Source organism: Pyxicephalus adspersus, chromosome 3 (genome assembly GCF_032062135.1).
Source record: "Pyxicephalus adspersus chromosome 3, UCB_Pads_2.0, whole genome shotgun sequence".
NCBI classification, from domain to species: domain Eukaryota; kingdom Metazoa; phylum Chordata; class Amphibia; order Anura; family Pyxicephalidae; genus Pyxicephalus; species Pyxicephalus adspersus.
In genome coordinates, this window is record NC_092860.1 from 64,596,251 (window position 1) to 64,608,929 (window position 12,679).

At 39.5% G+C, this 12,679-nt stretch overlaps 1 protein-coding gene across 5 annotated transcripts in view; it reads right to left on the minus strand.

Annotated features, from left to right (window-relative positions):
- Positions 1-7,142, minus strand: part of FZR1 (fizzy and cell division cycle 20 related 1) — a 31,456-nt gene extending 24,314 nt beyond the window's left edge. The window contains exons 1-3 of one of the 5 annotated variants that reach the window (XM_072404961.1): positions 7,031-7,142; positions 6,203-6,337; positions 4,636-4,798 (exon numbers count right to left, since the gene is read on the minus strand). In XM_072404961.1, coding sequence (XP_072261062.1) covers positions 4,636-4,704 — 69 coding nt within the window. In that variant the 5' untranslated portion in view covers positions 4,705-4,798; positions 6,203-6,337; positions 7,031-7,142. Of the gene's footprint in view, positions 1-4,631; positions 4,799-6,202; positions 6,338-6,841; positions 6,996-7,030 lie in introns of those variants that run through there. The other 4 variants (XM_072404962.1, XM_072404963.1, XM_072404964.1 and 1 more) reach the window with 4 other exon arrangements.
- Positions 7,143-12,679: the final 5,537 nt, after the last annotated feature.

Below are 12,679 nucleotides of genomic sequence, written 5' to 3' on the forward strand. Positions count from 1 at the left end.
CCAGTAAAATGTTATACACATCATATCATGAAACCCTGCCACACATCGCTATCACTTTACCCTCCATGAACCCCAATTCCTCTGTAAGAATAGGGGAATGTAACGGCAAATACAGGACTCTCGTGGCTAACTCCCTCTAAAATGTCATCACTATGGCGCCATCTCAAGATACAAAAACTATAATATACAATGCTATCCTGCCACAGACAGCTGGCCACTTACCTACTGTGAGCCCCAATTTCTCAGAAACAGGGAGATGTAGCGACCTGAAGATGTTGTAGTAAGAACATGTACTACTTAGCTATCTGTCACTTGATTTGCATTTCTCTGGAAGTGTCTATTGCAAAGATTTTGGGGTACAAAAAGGTTAGCACCCCCCTATAACTGACAGGAAGCATTTTATTGTAAAGTTTTTGCTCTTTGGTACAGGAATGGTGAGGGGGAGCAATATATGACCAGCTGTCCCCTGGTGCATGATAACTTTAGTTTTGTATCTTTTGTTGCATTATATCTCATTAATAAAGTGAGCATCAAATGGTAAGTGCAAAAATTCTTGATTTATCATTTTTTTTATTTGGTGCATGATTTTTACGGACCCTACAAACATTTCAAATTAAATTCATTTTAAATTAAAACTATTCTAGTTTTAATCATACTTCTTTAATGTTTGTTTGCATTGTGGCCCGCAAGTTTTATCTCAATGTCAACAGTGCCCCGCCCCCAGATGAAAAAAAAAGTTGGGCACAGTTGGCATAGAAGGACATTGTCAATTGTTAGCTGGAGGTTCTATTGACCTCCTATTATTCCATCCCCCTTTTGGTTGCCCCCGTAGGGTGTGGCTAATAATATCTATTTTTCTTTACTTACCCTATTGCTCAGTCTCAGCCTTTTTATCTTGGTCTTATTTTCACTCCTCTGTCCTGATATCCCCTTTCCCTATTTACTTCCCTTCTTTCTTCTCTTTTTCTTGGAATTGCGTTCTATACTGTGCCTTGATACTTCCTTATTCGGCTCACTCCCGATCCAAGCCTCGTTTTCTCATCTATGTTCTTCCACATTAGTTCCTCACATTTTTAAGCAATCTTTTTGTTCAACCCACTGAATTAAAGCTGAAAGTCTGCAGTTCAACTGCATCTGAGTTGTTTCATTTAAAATTTATTGTGGTAATGTACAGAACCAAAATTAGAAAAAAGTTCTCTGTCCAAATATTTATAAATCTAACTGTATATATCTTCACAATGTATTCATTGGTTTTTACCTGGAGGAAACCTCCATCTATTACTGGGCATACTCAAACAAATCTTCCAAATATTGGATTTCTGTGGGCTCTTCAAGATCTTGTGTCAATGTCTGGTTGCCACTCTGCCCTGTGGTATCGGTCTCCTATGCAAATTGTACAAGTTTCCTTGTCAGGTTTAAGTTGCACCAGCGTGGTGGTATGTTTTCTTTATACTTGTATTTTTCCTGTGACTATGATATATAATATACTTTGTACTAAAATATTGTTCACTTTTGTCATTTTTAGTGACTTCTATCTTGTATACAACTATTTATTCTGCGGATTTAACAAGATTATTAATATATTTTGGGCTTGAAGCAGCTATATGCTATTTTTACTAGTGCAACTTTGATGTTTATCCCTAATCTGATGTTCATCCCTAATCTGTGTTTTGTGTTATGTATTTTTAAATTTAATAGATTGTTAATAAAATGGTTTTAAATATTTATTGTTTTGTGCACACTGCCTCAGTCTCATCAAACTTTTCCTACATTTGTTTCAAAGCAAAATAGGGATGTTGGCAGCTAATTAGGATTTGACAAATAACGATATTCTGTTCCATCATTCAGATTATCCACCAGGTGTGAGATTTTCAAAAACCACAGAACTTTATAGACTTAGTGCAATCCTGTCTGCAATACACACCTGAACACATGCTGTTGTTTGTCTGCACACAGTGCACCTGCGGCAAGTCTGCTCCTTAAGGAAAAAGTATTTATTTACATATTGTGCCTGTGGCTCCACATACAAGAATCCTACAGCATACATAAAAATATTATTTAATAATAATATTGAGGTGTCTCACAAGCCCACCCAATTAGTGGATTCCAGGATTCACAATATGATCCAAACATATCAAGAGATTATCATACCTGAGCCACAAATAGAGTATACGTAGTCATTTTTGCTTAAATTTGCAGGGCTCCGCTCAAAAGTGACCTTTAGCAACCATACAGGGAGGGGGGGGCTCCACCTAGATGGTGGACAGCCAGACATTTACTACAGCCAGGTAGGTAGCTACACCAGTGTTGAGAGTAAATAATAAATTAGGAGATACTAAAAAAGTAAAATAAAAAGCTGCTGTTGCAACAAAACTACAATCAGGAGCTGTCCCATAATTAAGCAGTATTTCTTTTCCACAAATAGATGTCTTCAATCTTGCTAGCTGAATGTTAGCTAATGTAATTAAAAGGGCATTTGAGACCATGCTGTCAAAGACCTGCCCCTTCCTTTGATTAGACAGTGAAGTAGAAAGCACATAGTGATAAACTAATCTCCCTGTCACTTTGCTTTGTCATTTAACCAGCATGTGGACTGACTGTCCCCTTACAATTTATCCTCCTCACACACTCTGAGCTCTGTTATACAGTGGACTTCTAAAGGCTGATATCAGGTCAAATCATTTAATTCAAAAATACATTTAATACTGTAAAAACATCAGCAACAACTTATCACTGGTTTACCTCACTGGCACTGGGTGAGACTCTGACATATCAATTTTGCAATCAGTAAAGTTTAAAACACCCGCATGAAATGTTTTTTTGAGGCCAGGTTTAGAAAAACATCCCTAAAATGTGCACCTCTAAATATAAGCTGGCAAAAGTTCATTAGAGCATACCTAAACTCAGAAATTTTACTTTACATAAAAGAGTAGTGCAACTTAAAAAAAAAAAAAATTAAAAAAAGCACCGCCCCCTAGGCAATCGAGAATATGGGAGCGCAAAGCTTTCTGGGATACCCATGTCACACATCCTAGGAGGCTCTTGGGTGCTACTTCCTGCTTAGGCGTGCGCAGAAGGAGCCTTTTCGCGCAAAGAGAAAAATTTGCTGATCTCATGCATGTGCAGTGTGATCGGCAAATTTTTTTCCCAACCTACGTCACTCGATCTCGCCCCTGGGTCAGGTAACGTAGGAGGACGAACCCAGAAGAAGAGGAGAAGATAGCGCCCTTCGGAGTGCCGACTCCGGGGACGGATGCCGGGACGACGCGGGATCCAATGCAAGACACCTCCGGATGGATCAGACTGGCCTGCAAGATTGAAGGTAAGTGCATTTTTCAGTTTAGTTCCTCTTTAAGCGAATTTGCCATCCTACCTTTAGGACTTTTTGGGGTCTAAACAAAGTAAAACTATTACCAAAACCTTTACTTTTTGTATGAAATGTCAGTTTATATACTAGTACCTGATTTGGAATTAAGGCAAATTAAGGTTTTCATTTAATTTTTAATCCCTTTATGCTTGATAGGAAATACTGCAATGGAAGTGTTAGGGACAGTGATAGACCTAGGGATAGCCTCTAGATGTGCAAGTCCATATAAGAAACCACTTCTTGAATGGTAAAAGTAAGAGGTACATTTTGACTTTAAAATAACCAGTCCTATAAAGCTAGGTAGGACGATAACTGGGGAGCGACACAATGAAAACCTACTTTACGAAGAAAACCGTCTGCTTTAACCACTAAAAATAGAAAATAACAGCTTAGATATGCAGGGCCTACAATTTATTATTTTGGTGAGCTAAAATCACCATCACCAGAAATCAGAGGAGAATCAGATGCAGCTGAAATTGCTAAACCTTTAGGACAGCTGGTGAAGACACAGTTTGGCCTAAACAGGCATAAAAGCTCATGTGTATCAGCTGTTAACCATTGTTTTGAACCTTCTTTCCAGTTGTCAATTGCCACACAACTCTAAAAACAGTCAACTCTTGTTAAGACTTTACAATTGCTCTACATGTCTGAGAACTGCTGCTAATCCATCTAGCTACTATTCTAGCTATTTAGGTTGAGAGTAGGCAGCACTGCCAAAGTTCAAGAAAGTTCATGATTATCTACTCTTTCAGGCCTCAGGCTTCAATAACCAAGTCAGGCTCACTAGTTTGAAAAAAAAATCAACATTAGCCTTTTGGAGTTTGGGAAGGATTTTTTCTTCTTGGTTTAACATTTGTTTTTTTCCATTTAAGTCTATGAGGTATAACAAAACAGTCTCATAGAAATCTATGAGGCTTAAACTTGCAAAAACACCTTGGCAGGAATTGTGGCCATCAGCTCTCAACAAGTGGAAAATGAGGATGGGTTAGTTTACATAATCCAAATGGGCAAAAGTACAAGCTGTATACAGTAAACAAAAAATTTTCCTTTATCTTCCCAGTAATGGCCAAATTCACCTTTATTTAAGTCTCACATGCTACCTTCCCCAACCAAATACTGCAGCTCATGATGGGAGGTCTCTATCAACAGAGAAATTCTTGAATGCAATACGCAGGACTAGATATGAACAGGTACAGACTAACAGGCTACAGACTTGTCAATTATTGTTAGAATAATAATGAAAGAAAAAAAAACCGTAAGAAACCTACGCAAGGCATGGTGTTTTCATTCTGGAGATTGATTTGCCGAAGGAGGCGCCTCTCATAGTCTTGGTCCATGGCGACTTAGCGATAAAAGACAATAGCAAGGGACCAATACGCCAAAATTCTCAACTTTTCAGGGTAGTGTCCAGCAGATGCCCAAAATACAGAGCTAAGAAAAGATACACATAAGTAAGTCAATATTTAAAGCCCCAGTCTACCTTTTTGCTTGAATTGAAAAAAATGTTACTTTGTCATTTAACCCACATCCCATAAGCCTAGGCTGTCATACCCATGCTTCTCCCCAAAAGTGTGTCATCAAATTGGCCTGGGCTAATACAATATTATGGTAGCAAAATGTAGACTTTTATCATGTATTAATGTATAGTTATAAAGAAAGGAAGGGGGCGGATACAAAAGGTCTTTTATTTTGTAATTAGTATCATAATTCAAATATAATGAAATACAAAAACAAATGAAACTTAAAGAATAGGCTCTTAAATACAGCATTAACACAACCCACTGTTTTCTGCATCTACCGTAATGACATAGGCATACAATCAAGAATGCATCTGTTTTCCAATGCCCTAGAATACAATATTCAATAGTTAAATAAAAAGCAAAAGATAATTTTTTTCTTTGGTTTAATCTCTCTTCTGCAGTTGTGTGCTTCAGCAACAAAGAAAATGAACACAAGCTGTGTAAAGTCAAATGTGATATGCATGGCATGTCTTTATCTGTCTATTTACATACTTCTTATGACAAGTGTCAGCTCTACAAATCACCAGCTGTTAGAATGACCGTTTATATCTATTAGGATGTGGAATAACAAAACCAGATTCAAAAGGTCCAACTAAATGGCTGCCAAATTGGCTCTTCATCGTGCTAAGACAATAGAACAGACTGTTTGGCTTGTTTTGTTTGGTCAGATAGAAGAAACAGGAGGAAGACTAAAGCCACATACACACTTGCAATTAGTTGTTGGAAAGCATCTTTCACAATCTATTCTAACGACTAGCACTCCACGATGCATGAACGATGCTGTACACAGAGCAACGTTCTGCTTTATGCAGAGGGGAGGAGAACGACAGAGCGGCAACCCGCTGCGCGCTCTGCCCCTTCACTTGCATTACGATCGTTTGTAGTCAGGACAGCCGTTCCGACGATGAACGACGCGCGTTGTGCAATGCATAAAACTAATGTAAAGGAGGATATGAAACCTATAGAAATATGGTAACTTTTTGTGGCAGACATGTAAATGAAAACTTACAATTTATACATGGTAGGCATGTAAATAAAGAAAAAAAAAGGACACCTAAGCATTTTAAAGAGACACTTACACCTAGTCCAAGCTGTGCCAAGTGACATTATATAGTAGTGATCCCCTTATAGTTTACCAGTGCTTTCCCACTGCTGCCTACAGTATTCACCACTTTTGGGCATCACAGTGCTAGAAGCCAATCTCTAGACCCAAATATTGTCACATGACCAGGAAACTGATGTCCAAAGAAACAAGGGTTTACTGCAAACACATTATACTGGTGAACAACTACATCTATGTAAGTTTTTCACTTACCCAATAACCCAGTTTCCAAGTATGTACTCTCTGCCTCTGTAACAATATGGAAGCCCTCATGTATCTCCAACCTTTCCCCTTATACGCTATTCCTGAGTCCAATCAGGCAAGATTTTGGAACTGCATCATGGAATCCTATAAAGATTGGTCTGGATTATAAACATGTACACCAGCGCTTATCATAAATTAAAGTGCATGCTCAGGTCCAACACAAAAGATTTTGACAAGTAACTTTGTCAACCATAATATGGCTGATAAGGGTGCAGTTACACTCCATGACATCAACAGATAAATATATATGCAAATTGTAACAATAAAAACAGAGTGCCAGAGAAATCGATCTTTCAAATGTAAACATTCTATTATACACATAAATTAGAACATTGAACCACAAACTGCGTTTAATAAACACATCATACCCTAAACCAGCAAAACTCTTACAATGCTAAAGTCGTACAAGATATCTTAGAACCTCAGCCTACAGGAAACATCATCGTTTATACCCTGTATCTATCGACAGGCCATAGTTCATTAAAGATGGGGCATCTGCTTACATTATTAGCTCCCCCAGCACAACACTAGCTAAATGATGGATGCTGCATAAACATTTTCTATTATCTGAAAAACTGACTGACATACCAGAGATTGACGCGGTTGTAGATGACAATGCTGTCTCGGCTATATTATATTATGAATAGCGGAGGTAATCAATAGTTCAATCGTGCGTTGTGAAAAGAGTGTGCTGGATGTGGGCTACGTACTAGGCTCATAAAGACACCCAGTCAAATTCATAATTATATCCTTAACCATTTTTTGTTGTTCACTTGCCTGATTCCCGATTTTCCAGTAATCACTCTTACCTCGGTAACAATATGGCGACACTACAGTATAACTAACCCTTCCCCCTTACGGGCTAGAGCCCCCGCACTGCATGACGGGAACAGCTTGCGACGTCACTTCTTTCAAACCAACACAGGAAAAGCAGGCACCTACGCGTCTCTGTGGCAACCAGCGCTGCTTCGGTTTCATACCGATCTGTATGGAAACTGCTGGATACGAATCACTCAGTATGTGTGTAAAGAAACAGCCCTTGGTTTCAAAAGGCGGCAAAAAATAGGTGTTAGTGTTGCCAGTGTCCAACTAACAAATGCCTAATTTTACTATCTGTGTCCCAAAAAATGCCAATCAGGCCATATCATCCTAGGAAGTTAAAGAGGAACTAAACTGAAAACTGCAAAAAAAAAACACCTTTAATCCCACAGGGCAGTCCAATCCATCTAGGGGTGCCCTGCATCTAGTTCCACGTTGTCCCCGCATCAGTTGCAGAGCCGGCGCTTGGGGCGCTGCAATCTTCGTCTCTTCCGAGTTCTTCATGCTACATCACCCGACCCAGGCGGGAGATTGGGTGACGTAGGGGGGAAAAAAATTGCTAATCTCACTGCGCATGCTTGAGATGGGCAAATATTTTTTTGCACGGAAGGCTCCATGTGCAGAAGGAGCATCCAAAAGCCTCCCGGTATCATAGGTATGCTGGGTAGCTCTGCGCTCCCATTCATTCTCAACTGACTAGGCGATCGAGAATTAAGAGGCGGTGCTGCACCCTTTTTTTTTTTTTTTTTCTTTTTTACAACAGAGTTTTTACTCTACATAAAAGGGTTATCTACCCTTTTTCGTAAAGTGAAAATTGTGAGTTTAGGTACGCTTTTATTTATGGAGTGAAAAGGAAGTAGGGACCTGCTATAAAAAATGGTGTGGCGTTCAACAGCCATAGTACGAACATTTCATTGTTGCCTGAAATGATTGTTGGAGAGTATTTTCCGTGACAGGCCATGATGTTTTCATAATAATTATAATAATAAAACAAAACAGCATAGAAAATCCAACATACACAAGTCATAGAGTACATCTCAATTGCCTGAGTTATAAATACATAGGCGCAAGGTTTTAGTTGGTGCCAACTTATAGGGAATGAACCTCGAGGCTGCCTAACGATATAATCCTTCCCAACATTCTTGGCTACCAATCAGGCACCAGAAAGAATATTTTTTGCGGATACTGGGCATGATAAAAACAGACAAAAGTCAAGCAAAGAAAGAGGGGGGAAAACCAGGGTCGGGCCAATTAGGCCCCACCCACTATTTGTATACACAGGTGCTGTGCTGTTTTGCCTAATATAGACATGATGCACCTTTACTAAGTAAATAATATTGGTCCATTGGTGGTTAATTCTGGACACCAGATTGCTAAACACCATCATTGGAGTAAATCATTATCTCAGGCGACAAAAAAGTATATTTTCCAATCCGCCAAATGGAAATGTTGGTGGCGGAAGATAATGACAGAATGGAACAATTCAAAATAGTTTGGTCCACGAGGGACTGGTTTAAAAAATCTCCCCGACTCCAAATGTACTTATCTTAATGTTCTTGTAAATTTGTTAGGAAACTGTTTTTGTATTGAGGGTACTTTCCTATTTCCTCCAACTCTGTGTGGTGTATATTTTCTTTTTTCCTTCCCTTCCCACCCCTTTCCCCTTGGGCTGCGTTGTTTCTTTTTAGTTGTTTTTTGTTAAAAGTTTTATATATACATATATATCAATGTCAACGGTTTAAGACTATTAGAGAATTATTTACGTTATATGCTTCTATGAGTACTTATATAATTTCTGTATATTTGTGTTGATTTACCTTCCTCTGATCCACAAGGACTTTGACAGATTATTAATATGTTTATCAGGATATATGCTGCATCTAGGTCGTGTATTTTATGCTCATACGAAGCCAATGCCTTTAAGGGTAAATAAGATGTCTGTGTTATGTTTTATTGTTTGCTTTGTATGTTTGTTTGTTTTTTTCTGAAAACTCAATAAAGTTGATTGACACAAAAGTATATTTTCCTAGTAGTCTATGTGTACGCCTCGCCTCTAAGAGGTTTACCACTAAACAAATTCAAGCTGAACTAAACTTCGTAACCAGACAGGACCTTTATTGCACGTTTATTGAAAGCCTTTTGGTTTCAATCTTCAGCCATCTTGACTGGCCAAGCTGAAATGACATGGGAGTTTAGTTTTGGCAGCCACAAGGGAAGCTGGGATGTCCTGGGTATCCTGGATTTTTATGAGCATGTGCAGCTCAGAGATTTTTGGCAGAAGAGGATGGTGCCATGATCAAGACAGAATGGGAGCGCAAAGCCTCCTGGGATACCTACGTCACGCATCCCTGGAGGCTTTTGGCTGCTCCATGCACAGTGAGATTGGCAATCTTTTTCCCAATCTATGTCACTATGTGTGGTGCAGGAAGGAGAACCCGGAAAAAGAAGATGTCGGGGTCTTGTGCTTCATTTGGCTTTTGCCTAGCCAAAGACATACCGGGATGAAATGGATAGACAGATGTGCGGGATTAAAGGTGTTTTTTTTTAATTTTGGGTTTAGTTTCATTTTACGTAACCTTTCCAGCAAAGGGCGCAATTCCCATCTAATGTCAGTTATGGTCAAGAGGGCAGAGATCTAGACTTTTAGTGCCTAAGCCTATATCCAGTGCATTAACCTAGATGACTTTGGATGTAAAGACAGTTAAGCATGCAACACAAAACCAGTGGTCCGCAAGAACATTTTGGTGGTCCACGGCTCTGTCCGGTGTGCCCCCTCAGGCATGCATGGTCCAAGGTCTGCAAATTTAGTGGTCCATGAGATCCAAAAGGTTGGTGACCACTGTTCTATACCCACAAAAACTCATTACACATGGGAAAACAAAGTTGGACCCAAAGAGACATCTCAAAAAAAAAATCTCATAACAAAAAGCTGGATCACTAATCTAAAGATAACCAGTTAATACTTTAAATGTCATGCTAAAATACATTATACTGCCCAGCAATCCTAACCAGCACTACAAGAAACTTTAGTGAAACTTTAGCCTGGGAATCAAAAAAAGAAAAAGAATAGGCTATTTTACTGCAGAAGAGACATCCAATGACGTCACATGTTTACAAACAGTTTATATTGTAAATAGAATACCAAAAATGCAGGTAAGAATAGGCATGGAAGCTTGTATAAGTCACTTCAGTTTAGGTTAGTAAAGATCTGCTTTAAAAAACTGTTTGATTGTAACTAAATTGACTTTTTATTGCAGAAGTCAATTAAATATTACATTACGGTCAAATTACAAAATTCTCTAATTTATATTTAACTGAATACTATCATCTGATACCACATTCCTTAACCCCCCTAGCGGTAATTCCAAGTGTGACTCGGGGTGGATTTTACCTGAAAAAAGTAATTCTAGTAATCTAAAGGTAATACTGAGTCACACTCGGGATCCCTTAAAACTAAAAAAAAAAACACTTCCCTTGCTCCATCGGAATCCCCCGATGTCCTGCTGGTCCCCGCAAGTCCTGGGGAGTCCCCCTCCGATTTCCAGCCGTGAACAGCAGAGGCAATCTCCGGGGTTTCCCGGTGACGTTGGTGCATTTTTTACCAGATTTTTGTGTTTTTTTTATTTACAGTTTATTATTAAATTTATTATATTTATTAAATATTGGACATATTGGGGTGAGTTATGCCTAAGAATTATAGCCTACAATGTAATTAAAATATATTTCAATGCAAAAAAAATGTAGCACTTTTTCTATGGAAATACGGAGAGAATTAGAAAGCTAGGGGGGGTTAAACAGGTTTTTTGGAAATAACATTGCAGAAATTGCAGAGGTAGTTCTCAATTGCACTTCTCAATATACTCCACAGGGGATCATAGGGTTACCTATAGAGACCAACAGGAATTAGAACTTCAGGACAGACATTTCCAATGATGAAAGTAGTACTTAGCATAGACAAACAGGAAAGAATGATGAACCCTGGTTTAGTTTAAGGGTGCCCAACCTACAGCCTGCAGAGCTGCGAGATTCAGCCCTCTGCTCATTCCCTCTCTGCTCGTTGTCTTGCAGGGGATGGGGCGTGCGCATCTTCTATATTCCTCCTTGACAGTGATGGCGAACCTTTTATAGACCAAGTGTCCAAACTGCAACCCAAAAAACTTGGGTGCCCTTGGGTGCTCATTCAGCCTTTTCGTGGAAAAAAAAATTTGCCAATCTCACGCATGCAAGTTTTTTTTCCAACCTACGTCACCTGATCTCGCACCTGGGTCGGATGACGTAGGAAGAGGAACAGGAAGGAGACACGAACATGGCGGCGCCCGGCACGCCAGCTTGTGGACGGATGCTGGGACGACGCAGGACCTGACGGAAGATGGATCGGACCTCAAGATGGTTTGGACTGCAGGATTGAAGGTCTTTTTTTTTGTTTTATGCACTTTTGCCTTTAGTTCCTCTTTAAGGGTTTCATTTTCAGGATTAACTGTGCAACATTTGTCATCCATGTGTTACACACAGGTCATAGAATTTATTTTTCCAGATAGAGCTTTCTTGAAATTCTAATAGCCTAATTTCCAGATTTCCCAAATCTAACCAGTATAAGCAGGAAAGATCATGTTTTTCAAATTTGGTTTTATCTTGAGAAGTAAGAAAGCACAGGTTTGTCCCCATCTTACGTAACTGTAAAAAGCTGCTACAATGCTAGAAAATTCCTTGTAGATTTCCTGATGACTTGTAGGATTGTCTACAAATGTTGTAGAATGTTGTAGATTTTTCTAAATGCATTTTTAGATTTGGAAAATATATCAGTAGCCCACTTTCAAAAACTTGATAAAAACTGATATCACAAAACATTCTTTCTGCTGTTGACCCTACAGCTTGTAGTGTTTGTTCAGTACATTGAAGTGTAATGTAAAACCTGGAAAAAAAACATGAGGTTGGTAAACCAGGCCATATCAGTGAGCTGAGGATATTCATGCCCTTTTTTCATTCATAAACAGCCTAATTCCATCTAAGCATGTAAAAGGGAATTACTCCTAGACAACATGGCACTTTTGATAACTCTTTCAATTCTGGATCAAGACACATTAGCTGCCTCTCCTCCCCACAGCCTGGTATTCTGAGGGTTACCTGATGACTCTGGAGAAGAGAAATTCTGCAGCCAGCGTGAACTGACAGAGGGACAATGGCACAGCCATTGGGGCTCTGAGTGCCCCCTCTGTAATGTGTGCCATAGGTTCGCCACCACTGCTCTATGAGATTGTGCTGCAAGGAGAGGAAGAGAGTGAGCATGTACTATAGACCTTGGCAATCAGCTGTGACTGCTTCCCGCCCATATCTGGAAGTATTATTGCAGTGTTTTTGGGGTATAAAGAAGGTAGGCAGCTCTCCATAACTGACAGGACACATTGCCCCTGATTCATCAATAAAATCCGCGCTCGCTGGAAGCGCGAAAGTACGCGCGACCAGCAAACACGGTTTTCCGCGGTCCGGAGTCGAGTGCGCTCGTACACTCGCCTCCTCACTGCCAGCCGGATTCCTGCCTTCATAATAATGAGCAATAGGGGGCGCGAATCTGCCAATTAAGGCGATTAGATTTCAGCTGCGCGATTA